The 21,055-nt window shown below is 71.4% G+C and overlaps 1 protein-coding gene across 2 annotated transcripts; it reads left to right on the top strand.

Annotated features, from left to right (window-relative positions):
* The first annotated feature begins 2,151 nt into the window (after nucleotides 1-2,151).
* MICALL2 (MICAL like 2) lies at nucleotides 2,152-18,521 on the top strand. 2 transcript variants are annotated; one of them, XM_045824504.1, is made up of 17 exons: nucleotides 2,152-2,376; nucleotides 8,797-8,845; nucleotides 9,584-9,725; nucleotides 10,471-10,658; nucleotides 11,412-11,527; nucleotides 11,741-12,355; nucleotides 13,625-13,881; nucleotides 14,237-14,330; nucleotides 15,131-15,291; nucleotides 15,634-15,768; nucleotides 16,279-16,343; nucleotides 16,424-16,547; nucleotides 16,717-16,807; nucleotides 16,887-16,960; nucleotides 17,575-17,689; nucleotides 17,920-17,966; nucleotides 18,331-18,521. In XM_045824504.1, exons 1-17 carry the CDS (start codon nucleotides 2,234-2,236, stop codon nucleotides 18,402-18,404), a joined length of 2,490 nt encoding a protein of 829 aa, XP_045680460.1. In that variant the 5' UTR covers nucleotides 2,152-2,233; the 3' UTR covers nucleotides 18,405-18,521. The 2 variants fall into 2 exon arrangements, with proteins under 2 accessions (XP_045680460.1, XP_045680452.1); XM_045824496.1 differs by having other exon boundaries at nucleotides 15,604-15,768.
* The last annotated feature ends 2,534 nt before the right edge of the window (nucleotides 18,522-21,055 follow it).

Here is a 21,055-nt window from a genome sequence, read left to right as displayed (position 1 = left end):
GCCCTGAGGCAGAGACGCGGGTGCCCGTGGGCTCGGTCGTGGGAGAGGAGGTGGGGACGGGCAGGACGGAGGGCTTTGGAGGGCCCGTCACGACGCCTGTGTGAGCTTCCGCGGCGTGTGAGCGGGGCCGGGGGAAGGGCCGAGTGGGCGGCACGCTCTCATTCCCAGCGTCGCCGGCTCTGTGAGGCCGGGAGGCTGGGCCGCAAGGCGGAGGCAGAGCCCCGAAGGCTCCTGCTCGGATCCAGGCTTGCACCCGCGGAGGGTGGGGAGGTGGCCATGGCGGGAGAGGGGTCGGTTTCCTGCGGGACCGGCAGCGAGAGGAGGGGGCACCTGGCAGGGACCCTGTGCGCTGGCTGTGGGTGGGGCGGGCTTCGGGTCTCGAGGGGCGAGGAGTGGCTGAGAGCAGGCTGGATGGGCCGGGCTGAGGCCGGGAGGGGGGAGGCCAGGGAGCGTGGGGCAATCGAGGCCGGAAGGCGTGATGAGGCCCCAGACTGTGTTCTGAGTGCTGGCCTAGCCGGGCAGGGCCTGGTCCCCGGCGGCTGGGGTGGGGGGGTGGCTGTGGTGACCAGAGGGAGGAGGGAGCCGGGGGAGCTGGGGCAGAGATGGGGGCAGGCAGAGAAGTGGGTGGATGGAAGAAGTGCTGTGTGAGGTGCTGGTGGGGTCAGGCCACAAATGCCGCCTCCGCAGTCATGGTCCCCAGGGCAGGCCACGTGGAGAGTGACCGGTGGGGGTGTCTTGCCCTTCCCTTCCACACCGGCTTTTCTAGTTCTCCTAACTGCCGCTCTGGGGTCAGGAAAAGCCAGCTGGTTCCTGTTCCGGGAGCAGCCAGCGGCCTGGCCGAACTGGCACACAATGCCCTTTGTCCTTGTGCTGGGAGTCCCCCCGCAGGTGTGCGCAGAAGCCATGGCCAGCAAGCGTCCCAGCCCACAGGGGCTCCCCCTCAAGCACTGGCTTGCATGCCCCCTGAGACGGGGAGCTCACCATCTGTGCATAGGCTTCACTACCACTGGGGCTGCCGGGTGTCCACACCACAGGGCCCCGCCGCAGGAAGGGGCCAGAACGCCACGCGCTGGTTCTAGGCTGGATGGCCTCAGTTTCTGCTCCTTCGGGGGGTCACCGAGAAGCCACGCTGTCTCCCTGCCAGGGGTTGCTCTGGGGAAAACACCTTCCTTCCTTCTCGCGGGCCTTGTCTGGACAAGCCCTGGGGCGGGCGACCAGGAGGGCCGGGTCCTCTCGCATCTCTGGTGTCCGTGTTTCTGGCTGGCTGTCCATGTGGCCGCAGACAGGGCTCTGTGGGGACAGTGTGCAGGGAGCTGCCCGGATAATAGAGGGCCCTTAAGTGGTGCTTTTCCTGAGTGGCTGGCGCCGCAGATGTTTAAAGTGGGACATTGGGAAACAGAAGAGGTCGCCGCCCCCGGGGGGGCCCAGGCCCCAGAAGCAGCCAAGTGGGCCGGCTCCCGGAGGGGGGACCCCCTGTGGGCACCCGCCCCTGCTCCAGCCTCAGGTGCCTCTTCTGCAAGTTGGGAGGAAACCGTGCCCCGCCCGCCACCCCCGCGGGCATGAAAAACCGCGACGAGAAAGTCCGGGGAGTTGCGCTCTCGCAGGGGGTGGAGGGCGCACTCCCAGGAGGAGACAGGCTGGCCAGCCTGGCCCCTCCTGTCCCAGGCACGTGGCCCTGGGCGAGCCTCAGTCTCCCTGTCTGAAGGGGGGCCGTCTCCCACTTCTCCGTGAAAGCGGTGGTGGTGGTGTTGTGGAGGGAAACTGAAAAGAACGGCTCCTCCCCGGGAGAGAGAGCGGAGGCCGGGCCCCGGGCGCTCGCCCCGGCGGGAGGCTGCAAGGGGAGGGAGGCGGCGCAACGGACCTGGTGGGCGGGGCGGGCCTTGTTCCGAAGGTGGCGGGGCTTGGACGAGGCCGCAGCCTCGCTGGGACCGGGCCGAAGTCTACAGGGGCGGGGCTGGACGGAGAGGCGGGGCTTGATCGAGGCCGGAGCCAGTGCGGAGCCTGGGTGGGCGGGTCCGCGGTCTAGAAGGGGCGTGGCCTGAGGGTGGGGCGGGATCTGACTGAGGCCAGAGCCAGTGAGGGGCCTGGGGGGGCGGGGCCAGGAGGGGGCGGTGTCGGGCGGGCGGACCGGGGTGCACTCCTGCCGGCTTCTCTCCCGCCGGCTGCACCGCAGCGGTTCTTCGTCCTCCAGGCTCCGCGCTCGGACTTCCCGTGCCCAAGGGACGCCGTCCGCATGGCCGCCATCAAGGCACTGCAGCAGTGGTGTGGGCAGCAGTGTGAGGGCTACCGGGACGTGAGCATCACCAATATGACCACGTCGTTCCGCGACGGCCTGGCCTTCTGCGCCATCCTGCACCGCCACCGGCCCGACCTCATGTGAGTGCCCCGCGCGGCCAGCACGCGACCCCGCGGGAGCTCGCCGGGCCCTGGACGCGGCCCCGCGGCCTCAGTTTGCCCGTCCGCCAAGTGGAGCTGGGAGGGAGCCAAACATCCGGCGCCCCCGCTGGCTTAGTCAGGCGGTGACTCAGGCCCGCGTCCCGGGCGCTGCCGCCACAGCCGCCCCTTGGGCGCCGTCTCCCCGGGGCCTGTCCACCAGCACAGGGGTGGGGGGCACTGGGGGCTTCGTGGGTGGTTCTGCCCGCCCCCCAGCTCTCGGAGGGGGCGGGGCCAGCGCCGAGCAGGAAGCCCAGACCCCCTACCTCCCGGGGCTCCTGCTCCTTGAGGCGGCAGGGGGTGAGGGGGAGGCAGTCCCCACCCTTCCGTGCCCCCGGGAGGCGGGCAGCGGACGCCTCCAGGTCGTCCAGCCTGAGGGCGGTCTTGGAGTTGTGGCTGGGAGGCCGGCCGGCCCGTACTTGTTGCCAGGTCTTGTCCCCAGCCTGGACCCGCGCCGTCCATTATTCACTCAGCACCCGCCCTTCGGCCGTGACCGGGGCCTGGCTTGCTGAGACAGAGCTCGGTGCAGGGAGGCCCTGGTTCGCGCCAGCCACTCAGGTGCCTTCTGGGGAAGACCACGCACGATGCTGAAAGTGTTCTCCTGGGACGTGCAGGCTGCCGCCAGGGTGGGCGGGGTGCATGCAGGGAGCTCTGGGTGGGGAGGGGCCCAGGGCGGCAGGTGCTGCCCCCAGGCCTCCGGTGCTGCAGACTGGGAAGCCGGCAGAGAGCACAGAGTCAGGGCTGGCAGCCGGGGATCCCCCCTGCACCCCGATGTGCCCTGGGGCCCTAGGGACTGCCCCTAAGCACCACTCTCCACGGGAAGCTGGTTTTGAGAATGAGGGCTGCAGGTGACTCCCCTTCCCTCCCAAGGTTCCGGGGTGCATTTGTGGAGCCCTGTGGGGGTCCCACGGGCACCTGGGCTGCAGCCTTTGCCCCTGCCCAGGGAGGCACCGGTCACCCTTGGAGGGCGAAGATATGGGGGCAGGACGTGCGTCCACATTGAACACCTGAAGCTGAGCTCTGACCTGGGTGCTACGGGGCGGAGTGGGCTGGGGATGTGGAGGCCGGGAGAGGGGTCGGGAGCCGAGGCTGGCAGGCCGAGGCCACCGGTGTGCATGCAGGGTGAGGCCGGCGGGGGCGGAGCCAGGCGGCCTGGACGGGGCCAGCGGGAGAAGTCTGCAAGAGGACAGGAGGGTGCTGCCCTTGTCTGCAGGATTCGTGGCCTCGGGGCGATGGCACGGTGTGACCAAGACTTGGGGCTCTCCTGAGCCCCGGGAGCTTCCCTCTGCCCCCGCTGTGCTGCGGCCAGAGGCCCTGTGTCTCTGTGTGTGTGCACTTGCGCTGGCCCCAGTGGGCGCCGCCTGCGGGGAGCCCGGGCGGCACGTGGGGGCACGCCCGTGAGCGGGCGCAGGCAGGCGCCGAGCCGCCGTTCACCTCCCCACTGCTGAGCGCCGGCGGGGCGCCGGGCGCCGCCTGCTGCACACGGGCCTTCGCCCCGTCCCAGGCAGGGACGGACGGTCCAGGCCCAGAGGCCGACAGCCCACAAGAGATGAACGGAAGCGCCAGGCAGCCCCAGAGAGGGCTGAGGGTGGGACTCGGCGAGGGGGCTGCCCCCTGACCCCGGCCGCACGGGGCACTGCATTATCTCACTGCCAAATGGGCTGTGGCCCATCTGCCTCCTGGACTTTCAGCTCCAGAGGGTGGGGACGTCCCCGGGGCGGGAACCTTGTCTAGCACCTGTCAGGTGGCCCGCAGGTGTCGGCACAGCTGGAAGTCCACAGATCAGGGCTTGTGCTGGGAGGTGTGGCTCGGGGAGCTGGGTGGGGGACGCCAGAAAGCAGGGGCAGTGCAGGTGTGAATGAGGAGGGAGGTGGGGCGGGAGCTGTGTGACCGTGGAGGTGATATCGGGGTGATGCCACCACAAGCTTAGGGCAGCCTGGAGCCACTTGAGGCTGGGCGGGGCCGGGAGCAAAACCCGCCCCAGGGCCTTTGCAGGGGGCGCAACTCTGTCGGAGGATGTCTGGCCCCCCGAACTGGGGTGGGGGGTGGGCGTGTGTGGTGTTCGGCCACCCAGCGTGTGGTCCTCCGTCACGGCAGCCCAGGACGGAGTGCGGGTCCCACCTGGGGGGTGCAGCAGGGCCTCTGTGGACACTGTCGAGGGGAGCAGGTGTGATGGGGGTGTGCACCTGTGCGTATGGGTCCCCGGGGGTCCAGTGCCCTCTGTGGCACCCCCGCTGGTGCCTTAAACACCCCTCTTAAACACCCCTCCTCCACTCTGGACTGGCAGTGCCCCTGGAGGCTGGGTGGGGGGCATCCCCCCAGGACACTCCGAGCTGCCTGCGGCCCCAGAGGCCCAGGAAGAGAAGGGTGCAGTGAGGGGCGGCACAGGGGGAGACCACCCCACACGCCGCCCCGGGCAGACCCTCCTCCGGCCGCGGGAGGTGGACGTCCTGTCTCCGGGTCCCCTTCTCTTGTCTCGTCTCAGTCCTTCCTGCTCCGGGGGGACCCGTTTCCTCTTGGCCCGGGGCGGAGGGAGCGCGGCTGTGAGGAGCCGCTGGGCACCAAGCCAGCCAGGTGGGGATGGTGGCCCGCCGCCAGCGGTGGGCGTCTCTGCCCGCCGGCCCAGTGCCAGCCGTGCTCACGCGGCCCTGCCCGGGAGGCCCTTGGGTGGCTGCTCGGGGACCCTGGCGTGTGTGGGCGAATCCGTCCCCGGGAGGTGGGCCGTGCGCACCTGGCAGCTGTAGGTCTCCTGCAGGTGGGCCTCCCTGGGGACGTTGGCGAGCTGCCAGGTGAGCTGCCAGGTGCCCGGTCGTGCCCAGCACGAGCCTCCCGGCGGTAAACCTGTCGGGCTGGAGCTGCTTCTTCTGCTCCTCTGCCTCGGGGCCTGACCAGGAGGCGCGGAGCCTCCAGGACGGGCGGGAGCAGGGGCGGGAGCCCTTCCCGGCACCAGGCAGTGTCCCAGGGCCGGCGAGGGAGGGGGCAGTCAAGGAGGGGTCACTTGTAGCAGCTGCGGACAGCTGGCCCCTGTGGGGTGTCAGGACCTGGGCTGAGAGCTTCCCAGGCCTCTCTGCCCGGGGGGAGGGCGGGTGTCAGGGCCCAGGGCCAGCGGCAGGGGTGGCTGCCTGACCGCTACTCCGGACACGCCCACCGCTGGGGGTCAGGAGAGGCCCGCCCAGGGGCTCCCACCCAGGAGCTCAGAGGCGGCTCCGTTTCCCCCCCTGGGCCAGGCCCGCCGCCCCTCCTGTGCGAGGTCAGCAGGAAGCTGCCCGGGGACAGAAGCCTTCTGTTCCCCGGCCTGAGGGCCAGCCGCCCAGCCTTCCGGGTACAATCTTCAGGATGGACACGGGAGGGGCTGCGGGCCCGACTCCTTGGGGACAGCTCAGGGCCTGGTGCCCTGCCACTGCCCCGCCTCCCGAGCCAGAAGCAGCCCCAGGGCCGGGAGGGGAGGCCTCTCCCCTGCCCACCAGGTACCAGGTGGGGCCTGGGAACCAGCCCTGCCTGGGGCTGCCCCGCCCCCTCTGTCCCCTTCCCAGCAGGATCAACTCCAGATGTGGGAGGTGCTCCTCCAAGGGCTTTCCCTCCTGTCCGCCCTGCCCCCCCTGGCCCCCCGCCCCCCGCCCCCCGCCCCCCAACGGCTGCATTTGGTTCCAGGAAATAAACAGCATGAGGTCAGCTCGTCAGGAATGTGGAGGGGGCACACTTTCCCTGGAGCCCCCAGGTAGAGGGGGCAGGAGGCTGCAGCCTGAGGTCAGCAGCCCTGGTCAGTCGTGGCCAGGGAAGCAGGCCAGGGCCAGAGGTGTGAGCCGTGGGGGGGCCCCTGCGCCAGGCCGTGCAGACCTGCGGGGCCACCCGCTGGCGGGTGGCGGGAGACCCGCTCAGCGCGCACGTGCAGAGCGCCGGCTGTGTGCTGGCCCCGCCTGTGGCGGGGACCTCAGAGGACCAGAACCTGTGGCCCAGCATGGCTGCCTCCCCGGGGGCCAGCCGGAGCCGGGGTCTGTGCTCCGGGCCTGTAGAGTGGGTGCTCCAACGGCAGCCGTGGATCCGCTCCTGGCCGGGGTCCGGTGTCGCCGGCCGGGTCCCCCTGGGGCCTCCGTCCTGGGCGCGTGGGTGGCCGCCTTCCCTCAGGGAACACCTCTGTGCACCGGCTTCCCTGTTGACAAAGACGCTTTCTGGATCGGGGCCGCCCTCGGGACCTCGCTGTAGTCGGTTCCCTCTGCGAAGACCCTGTTTCCGAATCAGGGTGCCTTCTGGGGTCCCAGGGGTGAGGACTCCAAAAGGTTTTCTGCAGGGGGCGCGGCCCAGCCTGTCCCACTGGGGTCCCCGCTGGCAGAGAGCTGGTCGGGTCCGGTCGGACTTCCCAGGGCCGGGTGGTTCTCCGCTCGGCGCTCTCCGAAGGGGTTGGCGAGGCAGCCCTGGACCTCACGCTGGGAGGGACGTGAGCCCCGGCCTGACCGTCCACTCAGGACTACGTGGGGCGCCCGGTCCAGGCGGGGCGGGGTGTCAGGCCCCGTGTGCAGGCCTCGAGTGCCCAGAAGCAGCTTGAACTGGGTCCCGAGGGGCTGAGGTCCTTGAACTTCAGCGGAACGGCAATTCTGCAGCCTCTGCCCTGCTCCCCTCTGACCCTGCTCGGCAGGGGCTGGCACGCCTCGCGGGGGCCCCGGCCCACCTGGTGGGGGCCCCAGCCCACCTGGAGCTCTGAGGACCTCACCCTGGGTCTCGGGGAGGAGAGGGCCCCACAGGGCAGCTGGCAGCCCCAACCGAACCTGCAGGCCCATGTGGGGGCCAGGGGCCTCCCCTCATGTATTTGGAGACAAAACAGAACTTGTTGACCTGCCCTCTCGCCGGTGACCCAGGCCGGGCCTGCAGAACGGACTGAGCGTTCAAAGGGATGGGGGGCCGGAGGCCGAGGACAGAGGGGCTGAGGGCCCACGGGCGTGCGGGCGAGGAGCCAGCGTGGGCGGCGCTGCGCAGGCTGCGGGGTCGAGGCCTGGCACGCCCTTCACGCTCCTTCCGGCCCCTTCCGGCCCTCGTCCACCCGAGAGCAGCGTGCCCACCGTCCTGCCCCCCGCACAAAGCGCCCTCTGTGCTCATGGGGTGGTCTCGGCATCTGGAACGCATTACCAGGGGGTGGTCCGAGCGGAAACGGGGCGGTTTCCGGAAGAGCCGGCAGGTTGATGAACGGCGGCTGGGCCTCGGGGGGCCCGGGGAGGGGGGGGCGGACCCAGCACCACGGGGCCCCAGCCTCAGTTTCCTCTTCTGGGTGACAGGCCGTCCGGGGCCGCAGGGTCTCACCGGCCCCACCTGTGGGGTCTGCTCAGCCTTCAGCCAGGGCCCTCGGATTCACCTCCAGGAGCTTCGGTTGTCTTCTCACACGGGGACGGGGGGGTGGGGGGGTGCGCGGGAGAAGAGGGGGCTTGCCCGGGGCCTGCAGCGTGGCCTCAGGGGTCAGACATGTTCTCTCCCCCATGCTGGGAGGCTTCTGGAACCTTCCGGTTCACGCTGGAGCTGCAGGGGTGCTGTTCACGCCCCATGGACAGCAACGCGGCCGCACAGACAGACCCACTGACTGACCAGTGTTTGGCCAGCCCGCCCGGGACCGCCCACCCAGGACCAGCTGTGCTTTCTGCCCAGAGCACCCCCTGGGCACGAGAGGGGCCGTGGTGCCCAGGGCCCCGGGCGGCCTGCAGTGTCTCTGGGGCCCTTGCATCTGGGACGCCCTGTGTCCTGTGGTCAAGTGCATGGGGACCCGGGCTCTGACATGCTCAGTTTGGGGTGAGGGCCTGCCCCCTGGACAGTGTGGCCGCGGCCTGGCTTCCGTCTTCCCTGCCACGTGCCCACGGGTGGGCCACGGAGCCTCTCTGTGACTCAGTTTCTTCGTCTGGGAGGGGCGGGCACTGGCAGCGTGTGGGGCGTGAGCGCCCAGGGTGCGGGGACCATGGGGGTGGCAGGGATCCCACGGATGCCCGGGGCAGGGCGGGCGTGGAGCTCCATCCCTCACCACCCAGCACTGTCCCTGCCCTTCCAGCCCCCGTGCCCTGCTGTGCTCTCAACCGCCTGGGACTGGGGCCGTGGCCTCCAGCGTGGGCCTCGGGGTGCGGGGTTCGAGGACAGCCCTCTGAGCTGTGCCCTGGCAGGGCTGGGCTGTAGCTGTGCCGGCCCCCTGAGCCCAGGCCCCCGGGGTGGCCGGAGCCGCTATGCCGGCTGGCCCCACTCTCCCATGGCTGTGGGGCCTCCCTCCTTGGCAGGAAAACCACACGCCCTCTCGGTTTCCCCGGGGCGGGCGGGCAGGATGACCTCCGAGGCCCTTCCAGCCCCCACTTCCTGGGGTCTGAGTGCTTAGCACACCCGTATTTTATCTCCTAGAAACTTCGACGCCCTCAGGAAGGAAAACGTCTACGAGAACAACAAGCTGGTGAGTCCCTGCTCCCTGCCCTGCACGCAGCCCGCCGGCCCCGGGGCTCGCCGGGAGCTCCCCCGCCGCCCGAGCCTGCCCACGCCGCTCCTCAGAGCCTGTCCGAGAGCCAGGCCCACCTGGGGCCCTTTTCCTCGGGTCCTCGGGTCAGGGCGTAGCTGGGCCCTCTGTCCCGCCATTCACAGCACAGCCAGCCCAGAGGTGGCTCTGGGAGGGCAGGGCCCCCCAGGCATGTCCTGGGTGGGACACCACCGCCCCCCACCTGGGGGTGGGGAACCTCGCCCCCAACCCGCCCGCTCAGCCCTGGCTGGAGGGGGCTGCAGAGGCTGCTTCCAGCCGCGCTGTGGGCCGTCCCCGGCCCGGGCAGCCTGTGTCCTCGCTGCAGAGGCGGCCCCGAGTCCCAGCGGTCGGTCTGGTGACAGGCGCAGAGTGCACCCCTCGCTGTCCCTGCCCCCCCCACCCCCGCCGGGTGCCCGAGCGGGACCCTGAGCGGGAGCCCGCGGGAACCGGTTCCCGCGCTCCTTCAGCCCCACCTGGTTGGGCCGCGACTCCCACTTGGGGGAACTGGGGCCCAGGGAGGCCTCCCGGCCGAGTTGAGCTGGAGCCTTGAACCTGGACCTTTCTGGGCTCCCAGTGGGGTTCTTGCCTCTGGTGCCTCCTGGGGGGGCTGGTGGCCTGGTTGGCGGGAAGGTGGTGGCGTCCCCCTGCCCGCTGCCTGCTGACCACCCCCTCCCCAAGGCCTTCCTGGTGGCGGAGGAGCAGCTGGGCATCCCGGCCCTGCTGGACGCCGAGGACATGGTGGCCCTGAAGGTGCCGGACCGGCTGAGCATCCTGACCTACGTGTCCCAGTACTACAACTACTTCCACGGACGCTCCCCCAGTGAGCGGCGCCCCCACCCCCCGCCGACCCTGCAGCCCCCACAGCACCCCCCCACTCTGCCCGGCGGCCCGGACAGCACCCTGTCTGCTGCTCCCTCCTGGGGCCCGCCCGCCCCCCTCGCCCCCTTGCCCCCCTCATCCCCTTGCCCCCCTCGCCCCCTTCGCCCCCCTCATCCCCTCGCCCCCCCTCGCCCCCCTCACCCCCTCGCCCCTCGCCCCATCCACTGAATGGACACTCCTCTCCCCCCCCCCCCGTACCCTCCAGGCCTTGGTCTCCCTGCCTGCGCCCCTGGGGGTCTGCCTGCCGGTCCTGCCTCAGGACCCTGGAGGCTCCGGGCCCAGCTCCTGGGGTCGCCCCACTAGTCCGGCTTTCGGCCCTGGGCCGGGGCCTGCAGGCCCCGGTGGGCAGGGAGAGGCTGGCTGGGGGCTCTGTCCCAGCCTGGTTCTTAGCCTCTCTCCCCACATTCCTCAGCAGGCCTTAGAAATCCCCGGAATCGCTCTGGGCTCTGGGCCAGCCCCGCCTTCCCACCCCCTTTCTGTGGGGAAACAGAAAAGTCCCTTTTTCCTGACCCCACAGAGGCTGAGAGGGCGGGGGTGAGGCCGGGCCCCCGCCGGGGGGGTGGTGCTGGTGGCCAGCAGGCTCTGCCCTGCCCCCACTGCCCCCCGATCCCCACTCCAGGCCCCCAGACACTTTGAGAGCCAGGGTGGGGGCTGGGCCGGGCCCGCTGACCCTGTGTCTCCCGCAGTCGGGGGCCTGGCTGGCATCAAGAGGCCCCAGTCCGATTCCGAGGAGGAACCCTCGGGGAAGAAAGTCCCACCCCAGCCGGCCAGGCCCTTGCCGGCCCCGGCCCGGGGGCAGCCGCTGTCTCCCATCAGCACCAACGCCACCGGCCAGCAGAAGGGTGGGGGCGCAGAGGGAGCACCGCCGAAGGCTGTAAGCACCCCAGCCCCGCTCCTCGCCCCCCCCCCCGGGTTTCCACCAGCTTGGCCGAGCGGGGCTGGGGGCTGGGCCGGCTGAGCGTGGCCCCGGACCCCTGTGCCCGGGATGGTGGGGGTCCCCTTGAGTCCCTGCGAGGCCTCAGCGGACAGTTCTCCAAAGTCCCTGGGGACCGCCTCCCGAGGCCCTTCAGTCTGATGGGGTCGGGCTGCGACCCCCACCCCCCCACTGTGCACGCGGGGAAACTGAGGCCCAGGGAGGCTAAGCCGAGCTGGGACCTGGGACGCAGGCCTTTCCGGGCTCTGGGGGGTTTCTCGGCTCCGGCCACGCCCTCTCCCACGGGGTCTGGGGAGAAGGCTGGGTGTGCCCTTCCCTCCCAGGCCGGCCCTGCTGGGCGAGCCGGGTCCCCCCTTCCCGGAGGTGCAGACAGACAGGGGCCATAACTTGCACTTGGGCGCCCCCTGCTGCCCCGGGGCTGGCACACCAGGCTCCAGGCACCTGGGGCGGCTCTCAGCTGGGACCTGGGAGTCGGATTGGATCTCTGTGCCCTGGGGTGGGAACTTTGGGGGTTCAAAGCCAGGCCTTCCAGCCCATCCCCTTGGGCCAGGCTGCAGTCCAGCCGGCCTGGGTGTGAGCCCTGGCTGCCCCCCGGGGCCTTGGCTCTCCCCTCTGTGAAGTGGGACCTTCTCGCTGGCCGGCCGGATGGGCCCGAGGGGGTGTTCAGAGCCCTCAGCTGCCGTCCCTCCCCAGGGCCAGGCCTCGGCGGGTGGCCGGGTCAGCAGCACCTGCGCGGTCTGCGGCCAGCACGTGCACCTGGTGCAGCGGCACCTGGCTGACGGGAAGCTGTACCATCGGAGCTGCTTCAGGTGGGGCGCGCCCGCACATGTGGGTGGGGGGGCACGGGCCCTTCCTGGGGTGTCCGCACCCCTCACTGGGCCTTTAGTGGGGTCTGAGACTCGAAGGTTGACAGCAGGACAGAGGTGCCTGTCGAGGGGACGGACACGGGAACGGCCGAGAGTGTCCCCCAGGTCTCGTGATGCCAGCGGGGCCCCGGTCCCCTCTGCCGCCCCCCCACGCAGGTGCAAGCAGTGCTCCAACACCCTGCGCCCGGGGGCCTACCGGACCACGGCGGAGCCGGGCGTCTTCATCTGTTCCAGCCACCACCCCACGGCCCCCGGCCCAGCCCCCAGACAGCCGGGGGCCGCCCCCACGGACTCCAAACCCCTCAGCACCCCGCAGACAGCCCAGGAGGCAGGGGGGTGGAGAGACGCAGGGCCAGGGGCCAGACCCGCAGCCCGGGATCTTGTGGTGGGCAACTCCACGGCCAAAGGCTTGGTTCCCGCTGTGGCTAACCCTCCAGCCAGCACCCCCTCCCATGTCCCCTCGGGGAGCCCCTGTCCTGCTGTGACCCGGAGTGCCCCAGACCCTCGCCTGGCCACACAAGGCTCCTCAGCCCCCCAGACCAAGCTCAGTCCGAGCCCAGCGTCCGCCAGCCCCACGGGTGCCCCGGCCTGGACCCCGTCGGCCTCCAGGACGCAGCAGGCCCGGGAGAGGTTCCTGCAGACACCCGGAGCCCCGCCCAGCCCCGGGCCAGCAGACACGCCCGCCGCGGTCAGCCACAGGGAGCAGGCGCTGAGCTGCCTCCGCAAGGCCCTCCCAAGGCTCGAGGGGGCCAGCGCTCCGGCGCCGGGCAGGTGCGTGGGGGAACAGGGCTGGGGCGCCCCTGCCCACCCACTGGGGTCCCCCAGGCCAGGGGGCTGCGATGTGCAGGGTCTGCCCTGCCTGGCTTCTCCCCCCAGACTCAGTTTCCTCGTCTGGGAAGTGGGGAGAGGGAGGCGGGGGGTTGCGGTGCTGGGTTAGGGCGGGCAGGGGACACAGTCACCCCTGTGAGCTGCTGTCTGCATGCTCAGGGGGTGTAGGCACAGGGACACAACCACGGGGGCCCCCAGTGGCACTCGCTCTGTCCTCCAAGGACACCGCTTCTCACCCGGGGAAGCAGCCGCTGGAGTGGCCCGGGGGTCACCGGTCTGGCCCGAGAGGGGCTCTGGGCCACCCCTGCCCGGCCCGGGTCCCAGCCTGCCCATGCCTTCTGCACCCGGGACTCGGAGCAGACTCGGCCCCGGGGGGCGGGGCGTCTCTGCGCCAGCGTCCTGGTTGGCCGGCCCCGCCGACGCTGGTTTGCTCACAGCCCCGGAGGCCAGTGCGAGGTGGAGGTGTCGCGGGGCAGGGCCCCTCCTGCTCGCCCAGCTCCCGGGCCCCGGCGTCCCTGGGCTGGCGGTCGAGTCCTCCCTGCTCTGCGGCCCTGTTGTCGTGTGTCTGTCTCCCCTCTGCGTGTCCGTGAGCCTCCTCTCCCGGCTCTTGTTCCCGAGGACACTTGTCCTCGACCCCGGCCCACCCGGGCCCCGGGCGACCTCACCCTGACCTGACCATGGGGCAAAGACCCTGTGCCCAGATGGGGCGTGCTCTGCGCTGCTGGGGGGGGGGTACCCACGTGGCGGGACACCGTTCCCCTCGCCACTCACCTGGCGGGGAAGGAGGTGCCGCACCAGGTGGGCCCGCTGCCCCTCTGCTCAGGGCTGCCCAACCCCCCTGGCCAGCCCTTGCTGCCTTGGGCTTCCCAGCGCGGCTATGGGACGGGCTGGCCCGTGGCCCTGCACAGGTGGAGGAAGGAGGGGCTGGGGTGTGGGCCCTCCCTGCACACCCCATCCATGGTGTGTCTGGGGAGCCTTAACCTCGCCCCACACCAGAGGTAAACAGGGAAGCAAAGTCAGGCACCCACAGGCGCCACTGCCAGAGGGGGTGTCCGCCGCTGCCCCTGCTCCCTTGGGGGGGCTGCCTGCCCTCCCTCGGGGGTGGGCGTTGGGAACCAGCCACCCAGGGGGGCTGAAGGGCTGTTGTCTGGGGGTCATGGTGGGAGGGGGCTCCTGGATCCACCTGTGCCTGATGCCCGCCCACACCCACAGGCCCTCCCCTGCTCCGAGCGGCCTTCCCAGAGCCGAAGGGCCACGAGCAAGGCCACCCACCGAGCTGCCACTGTCAGCGTCCCCCCATGCCCTCAGCCCCCCAGTAAAGACGGCGCCACCAGCCCCACTGAGTGGGAGCACTACCTCAGGGGCATCCACGCCGCCCCAGGCGGGCAGGAAGAGCTCAGCTGTGTCCTCAGGGGTTGGCGGGGCAGGTGCCGGCTCCAGGCTGAAGCCAGAGGCCCCACTGGCAAAGGGTAAGAGCCCCCCTCATGTGGGGCAAGTGAGGGGCGCGGGTGCCAGAGACGGTCCTCAGACTCACGGACGGTCAGCGTCCAGGGACACGCCTGGGCACCCTGGCCTGTTTGGCAGCGGGGAAGCTGAGGCCCAGAGAGGTGGCGTGACTCCCCCCGGCACACACAGCACAGGAGACCGGGCCGGGAGTCCTGTGCCCACCTCCCAGCCCAGGCCCCTTCCCATAACCCCGGCCGCTGGGGGCGCCTGAGGGTGGGCCGGCTGCAGGAGCATGGGGTGGGGCCCAGCTTCTCCCAGCAGACTCCTCCTCTCCCCGGAACCCCCCCAGTGTGACCCGTCTCCCTGCCCCCCACCCAGGCCCAAGAGCCAGCACCCCAGAAGGCCAGGAGGAGGGGCCGGCAGGGTGGAGGGGCCGCCTGAGGCCCGTGGAGAAGAGGAGCCCAGCCGAGAGGTGAGCGGGCAGGCGGCCTTGCGGGTTTGCGCTCCCGAGGCCGAGTGGGAGCCCGTGTCCGGGGGCTGCAGGGGGCCTGCACACAGTAGGTGCTCAGCCGATGCTCACGGGTGAGCGGCGGTCCTGTGTGGACCGGTGGGTCGACACGCCCCCAAGCAGGGACGTGGGCGCGTCACGGCGCGGCAGCCGGAGCGGGCTCGCAGGGGACAGTGGGTCACATGGGCCTGAGGGACGTGGGGCCGTGTTCCCATCATGCATCGGGGCGTCGGGGGGGCAGGAGGCTGGGCGGCTGGGCGGGTCCCCCAGGGCCCCTGGAGTCCTCCCACGTGTGCACCGGCTCGGTGGCCGAGGGACAGGGGTGTGCTCAGTAGGCCTGGCCCCAGCGCGCAGCTGGGACCCCTGCCCGCCCGTGGGCTTGGCAGCGGGGAAGGGGCAGCTCCCCACAGACAACGCGGTTAGGACGGAGGGAGAGAGCGCCGTCCGGGGACGCACCCGGGGCAGGAGGGTCAGGTGGGTGCCGAGTCCACGCGGCCGCAGGACAGGAGCGGCGGTCCTGCGTGCACACGGGGCCCTGGGCCGGGTGGGTGTGTGGGCACCGGCTGTGCCCTCTGAGTGCGTTACCCCCCACCCCCGCACCAGAGCGGGTACCCGTGTGGACACAGGCCGGGTCCTGGGGAGGGGCCTGGGCGGCAGGCGGCAGGCGCGTGGGCCTTGGGCGCAGCGTGCCGCCTGCCTCCCCACCCCACGCGGGACTCGGCCTGTCTGTGCTGAGGGCCGCTGGCCTCCTGCCTTCCATCCAGGGCCCCCGAGCTGGCGCAGCCGCGGGTCCCGGGGGAGCCGAGGGCAGGGGATGCCCCCCAGAAGGTCCCCGGGAGCGCCGAGGGCGGTGTCCGCATCACCCTGACCCCGGTGCGTCTGGACAGGTCGCCGGGCCCCACTGGCCCGCAGCCCAGCCTCCCAGGTGAGGGCTGTGCACGGGCGTGTCTGCATTCCCGCGGGGGTGGGGCGGGGGTGGGGCGGGGGTGGGGCAAGTCTCCTCCCAGCGCGAGGTCGCCCCGGCATCCACGCCTAGCCACCCACTTCCTGTGTGACCTCGAGTGGGTCGCCAGCCCCGTGGGACTGAGGACGCTGCCCTCACTGGGTAGACATGGCCAGTGGGGCACCCCCTTGGGCACAGGGAGCTCTGCCTTGTGGGTGGCCCCAGCCCAGGGAAGCCACGGGGAAGTGACCGGTCCTGCTGCCTGACACACAGTCTGTCTCTCGCCCGCGGCAGCCCCGGCCCCCTCCCCGGCCCCCTCCCCAGCCCGCCGCAAGAAGCTGTTCGTCCCTGCCAACCTGGACATCACTGGTGACCGGCTTCAGCCCAAACCCTGGGGGCAGGAAGCCCCGGCCCAGAGCGGGAAGGACGGGGAGAAGCCTTCTCCTGACGACAGACCAGGTCGGCCCGGAGATGCCACCCCCGTTTCTTTTGGGGTGCAAAAGAAGGGGATGCTCAGAGGAGGAGGTGTCCAGTGGGGCCTTGAAGGATGGGTAGGAGCTCAGCAGGCCCAGAGCGAGGGAAGGACACGGGCACCCTCGGCCGAGCAGCTGCTGGCGGCCCCGCTGTGGAGGTTTCGGGCCGGCACGGGGGGTAGGGGGGCGGACAGACAGAGGCCCCAAGCCTCCTAGCAGAGAGCTGGGGACGCCTGGCGTGTTTGCTCTGGCAGGCGGCTGGCGGGGCAGCCGACCTGGAGGAGGGCAGGGGCCAGGGTGGCCGTGGGGACGGCACCTGGACCTGTCTGTGAGCTCTGTCCAGGGGCCTGCGGGGATGGGCAGGGGAGCGTGGGGAGGGGGCAGGGCACACGGGGGGCAGAGCTGGGGGAGCCCCGCTGTCGGGGTCCAGGGCATGTCTGAGTCACCGAGGGCCTGGTGGCCCCCGTCCAGGCCGCTCATCCCGCCTCTTCTGCAGGGAAGGCCCTGGGCCGGGCCGACGCCCCCGCTGCACCCGGCAGGGCAGCGGCCTCCCCGGTCAGGGTGAGTAGGCGGGAGGGGGGTCTGGGGCAAGAGCCAGCCCCCGGGGGCGTGGACCGCCCTCACCGCCCCATCACCTGCAGCTGCACCCAGACCACGTGCCCCAGGAGGAGATCCAGCGGCAGGTGCAGCAGATCCAGCGGCAGCTGGACGTCCTGGAGCTCAGGGGCGTGGACCTGGAGAGGCGCCTGCGGGAGGCCGAGGGGGGTGAGCTGCGCCCTCCCCGCACAGACCCAACACCCCCCCCCACCTGGGTGGCCGACTCCCTGCCCCGCCCCGCCCTGCCCTGGCCCCTGGCCCTGGGCCGCCCTGCCCCCGGGGCAGCCCCCGGGGCTCTGCCCCACCCGCGCACAGCCCTGGCTCCCGCCCCCCCCAGACGCCTCGGAGGACGCGCTCATGGTGGACTGGTTCCGGCTCATCCACGAGAAGCAGCTGCTGCTGCGGCTGGAGTCGGAGCTGATGTACAAGTGAGAGGCTGCCCGCGGCCCCGACGGCCCCGCCTCCCCGTCGGGCTGGGCGAGGCGGCTCACCCTGTCCCCTCGGCAGGTCCAGGGACCAGCACCTGGAGGAGCAGCAGCTGGACCTCGAGGGGGAGCTGCGCCAGCTGTTGAACATGCCCGGTGCGTTCCCCCTGCCCTCCCGCCAGGAGCCCAGCCCAGTGCTGGGGTGGGGGGGCTTCCTGACGCCGTCCTGCTGGCCGCCTGGGGGAGAGGCCGGGGGTCCTGCTGGGGGTGCAGGTCTCTGGAGCCTGCCGACGAGCCTCTGGAGCCTCCTCCACTTCCGGGCTGTGCGTCTCTGGCTCAGTCGCTCACCCTCTCTGTGCCAGGGCCTCGGCCCCTGCAGAGAGGGGACAGGACTAGCCCCCAGCCCCTCCAGCCGTGGTGAGGGCTGAGGGCTGACTACGTGCGAGGGGCAGGAAGTGAGCACCGACCCGCGTGGGGTGAGTGTCGCTGTGGCGGAGGGAGCGCTGGCTGAGCCCCGGGGGCTCTGTCCCGAGCCCCAGCCCCCCCACAGTGCGCACACACAGGCGCGGGGACCCAGGGCCGGCCGCGGCACTCAGTCTCTGACAGGCCGTTTCCTTCGGTCATTGGTTCGTCCCGTCGGTGCTGCCGAGAGCCCAGCGCGGGCCACGCCCCTCCTCCACGGGCGGAGCCTGACGCCCGAGGGGCGGGGACTCTGCCTTCTGAGCGGGGTGGGACCGCGGGGCTCCCGCTGACGGCAGGCTGCTCTGCAGAGGGCCTGAAGTCACCCCAGGACCGGCAGCGGGAGGAGGATCTGCTGAAGCAGTACGTGAGCACCGTGAACCACCGCAGCGACATCGTCGACTGCCTGGATGAGGACCGGCTCCGGTGAGGGCGGGGCAGGGGGCGGGGCTTGGGGAGGGCGGGGCCCTGCCAGGGAGGGAGGGGCGGGGCCCTGCCAGGGAGGGAGGGGCGGGGCCGGGGTGTGGCTTGTCTGCTGCAGAGGGCAGGTAAGCCTGGCGTCTGACGCGCTCCGGGCTGAGCTGTAGGCCGACTAGGAGGGACCGGCGTGCCCCACCCCCAGTGAGCCGTCCCTCAGGACCCCCGTTCCGTTTCAGGGAGCAAGAGGAGGACCAGGAGCTGGAGAGCATGATCCAGAAGCTGGGTACCTGGGGGCCAGGAGGCTGCGCTGGGTGGGGCGGGACCTCCTGGGGCGCCGGGGGCCTCGGCCGGGGCGTCAGTGCAGGACAGGCAGGCTCACCCTAAGGGCTTGAGTCCCGTCACTTGAGGGGTTTGAGAAGCAGTGGGCGAGCCTCCGGTCAGGGAGAGGGGTGCCCTGTGTGGGTGGGTGCTCCAAAGGCAGGCGCTGGCGGCCCCGTGGGGGAGGGCGGGGCCTCTGGGCTCCTTCAGGGCTCGGCGGTCTCTAGGCTCTGAAGGCGGGGGTGGGGGGTGCTCAACAGGGAGCACAGGCCTGGAGGGGAGCAGGGGTCCTGAGGGGAGCAGCGGCCCTGAGGGACCCCCTCTCCCAGACCTCCAGAGGAAGAAGTCCAAGAAGTCCAAGATCCGCTGGTCCTTTAGGGGCAGAAACAGGACCCCGGAGTGAGACGCCTGGCGGCTGCAGGACCCTGGCCCCAGGGCCGGGCTGGGCGGGCACCGTGGGGTGGCCCTGGACCACCCTCTGTGGGGTCCGAGTGGCCTCAATAAAGAAACGGACCATGTGGCCTGGGCTCTGTCTCCTTTCGGCCATGTTGCTGGTCTGCAGCAGCCCGTGGGTGTGCCTGGGCCCTGGGTGGGGCTGGCCCCACGGGCGTCTCTGCCGCAGTTCTGCGCCCTGGGTCCCGGGCTGGTGGCACTGGGCCTGGGCCCCTGGCAGCCACAGTGAGGGAGTGGGGCCGGCCTCCCCGACTCCTGGAGGAGAGGACATGGCCAGGCTGGGCAGGCCCCCGGGCAGCAGGGCCCCACGCCCACACCTGCGCCTGTCCCCAGCGCTGCCCCACTCAGTGACCCAGGGGGGCGGCGGTGCCTCGGGCTGTCCCCTCGCCTGGGCGAGGGGCTCAGTGGTGGCTGTGTCTTCCCGCGCTGTCCCCAGCTGCTGCGGGAGCCTTCACGGGGGTTCCCCTGGGCCCTGGGTGGTGGCAGAGCACCAGCGCCCCCCGCCAGGTGGCAGGCAGGGTCACCTGTGGGTCCCAGCGGGAACAGGGTCCCACGGAAGGTCTCCGTCGCAATTCTTGGGGCTTGGGATGAGGGCGGGATGCAGGGCAGGGCGGGGCTGCCTGGTACTGAGACGGCCCGCTGCCGTGTGGCCCTGGCCCAGGGCACTGCCCTCTCTGGGCCTGTGGTGACCAGTGGGAGCCACGGGGCCATGTGGGTTTTGGGAGCAGTGGTGACAGTGGGGAGGTCTCTTGCTCGCTGTCCCCCACAGCAAGACGGCCACTGTAGGGGCAGTGGGGTGGGGGTGGGGGTGGATGGTCAACCTGAAGGGTTGGCAGGGCCTGGGCTGTGTGGGGTCCCAGCTGGGTGGAGAGGCTGGGTGCCAGGGGCGTTCTGGGCAGCGGCCTTACAGGATGGTCTGGAGGGCAGCGCGACCAGGCCTGCCAGACCCTCTGAGATCGGCCCCCCTCGCAGTGTGGTGTCTTCACCACCAGAGGGAGGAAGAGGGCCACCCAGCAGGACTGGACGGCCCTCGGGGGCCCAGAGCGGCTCCATTTCACTGATGAGTAAAATGAGGCTCAGAGAGGCTGGGCGGATGCCCTGATGTCACACAGCACCTGGGACGTGCCTCCTCAGTGGGCTGGGGCTCAGGGGGGGTCTTTGAGATGGGCACAGAGGGCGTCTCGTCCAGTGTGTTACAGCTGTGGGCAACGGGGCCCGCCCTGCTGCTGGGGGCGAGGGCTCACCCAGCCATCCCAGCTGCTCCCTGGGGCCCCAGAGACCCCGGGGTGCCGAGTGGGCGGGGCTCAGGCACTCAGCACAGGAGGCCCCGCTAGGCTAGCGGTCGGGAGGGGCCCTGGGGACCGCCAGGGTGGCCTCGGGGGTACAGGTGGGGCCTGGCTTCTCCGCTGCCCCACCCTCAACCTGGAAGGGTCAGCCCAGGCCCTGCCTGTCCTGGGCACCCCGACAACTAGGCAGGAGGCCCAGGGGGCCCCCACCTGAGAGGAGAGACGGGCTCCGCAGGTGGCAAGGGCCTCAGCCGCCTAGAGAGGCCCAGCCGGACGAGGCCCGCTGGGCTGGGCGTGTGTGGCCAGGCTCCTGCCTGTGCCCAGGGTCTCCCCGCCCCCCCCCCCCCCGACGAGGCTCAGGAAAACCAACGGAGGCAGTGAAGGGCTGGTCCCGGGTGGCACCCCTCACACTCACATCCTGTGGGCCTGGGGCCTGTGGTCTGACCTGAAGGACATTTGGGGACCCGCAGGCCAAGGCCTGGCTGTGTAGGAGCTCCGGGGGCTGGTGGTCCAGTAAGGCAGGACGAGGGGCGGGGCACGGGTGGAGGGGGCGGGGCGGCCATGCGGGAAGCAGGCCCTTCAGGGAAACAGGTGCCAGAAGCAGTGCTCTGTCCCTTTGAAAAGAGGGGAAACTGAGTCACAAAGGAGTTATGCCCAGGGTCACATGTCAGCAAGGCGAGTCCTGGGTTTGGGTCCTCAGCCTCCATCCTGGAGGAGGAAGGGAGCCAAACCGCCCCTGGGGGCTCTGCCGCCCCTGTCCTGTTTGGGGGCTCCCGGCAGGGGGACCCTGTGCGGCTGGGCCCAGGGTGGGAGCCACAGGCGCCCCACAGACAGAATCTCCGCCTCTTGTCCCCTGGACGCCCCTCCCCCTGAGGCTGCTGCGGCTCCCACGCACCAGCCGAGTCCGGAGCTCCGATTCCTGCGGCCCGCCCACCCCTGGTGCCCCACGCCCCGCCGAGGCCTCGCCCAGGCGCCCGTCAGCCGCCCCGCCATCCCTGGGTCCCGGGCGGAGTCCCAGACCACGTGCCCGGGGCCTCCGGGCAGCGGGCAGCAGATGCAGACGGACGGCGTGCGGCCCCGACGGTGTTAGCGGAAGAACGCCTCGCACGCTCCCCGGCCTGCAGCCCGGGATGCCGGGCGCAGCCGGCCGGCCGTAAGCGAGTCGAAACTGCGTCCCGAGGTGCAGCTGTACCATATTCTTCCCTCACATTAAAGAGCTGAAGCCTGCCGCCTGCTCCCCCGCGCTTGTGTGGAACTCCTCAGCGATTTCCGCACCACGACATCTCCACGCGGTGGTTTCTGTCGTTGACTTACG

Source organism: Phyllostomus hastatus, unplaced genomic scaffold, assembly GCF_019186645.2.
Source record: "Phyllostomus hastatus isolate PE091 unplaced genomic scaffold, TTU_PhHast_1.1 phas_contig_150, whole genome shotgun sequence".
NCBI lineage: Eukaryota > Metazoa > Chordata > Mammalia > Chiroptera > Phyllostomidae > Phyllostomus > Phyllostomus hastatus.
This window is presented reverse-complemented; position numbering and strand designations above follow the sequence as displayed.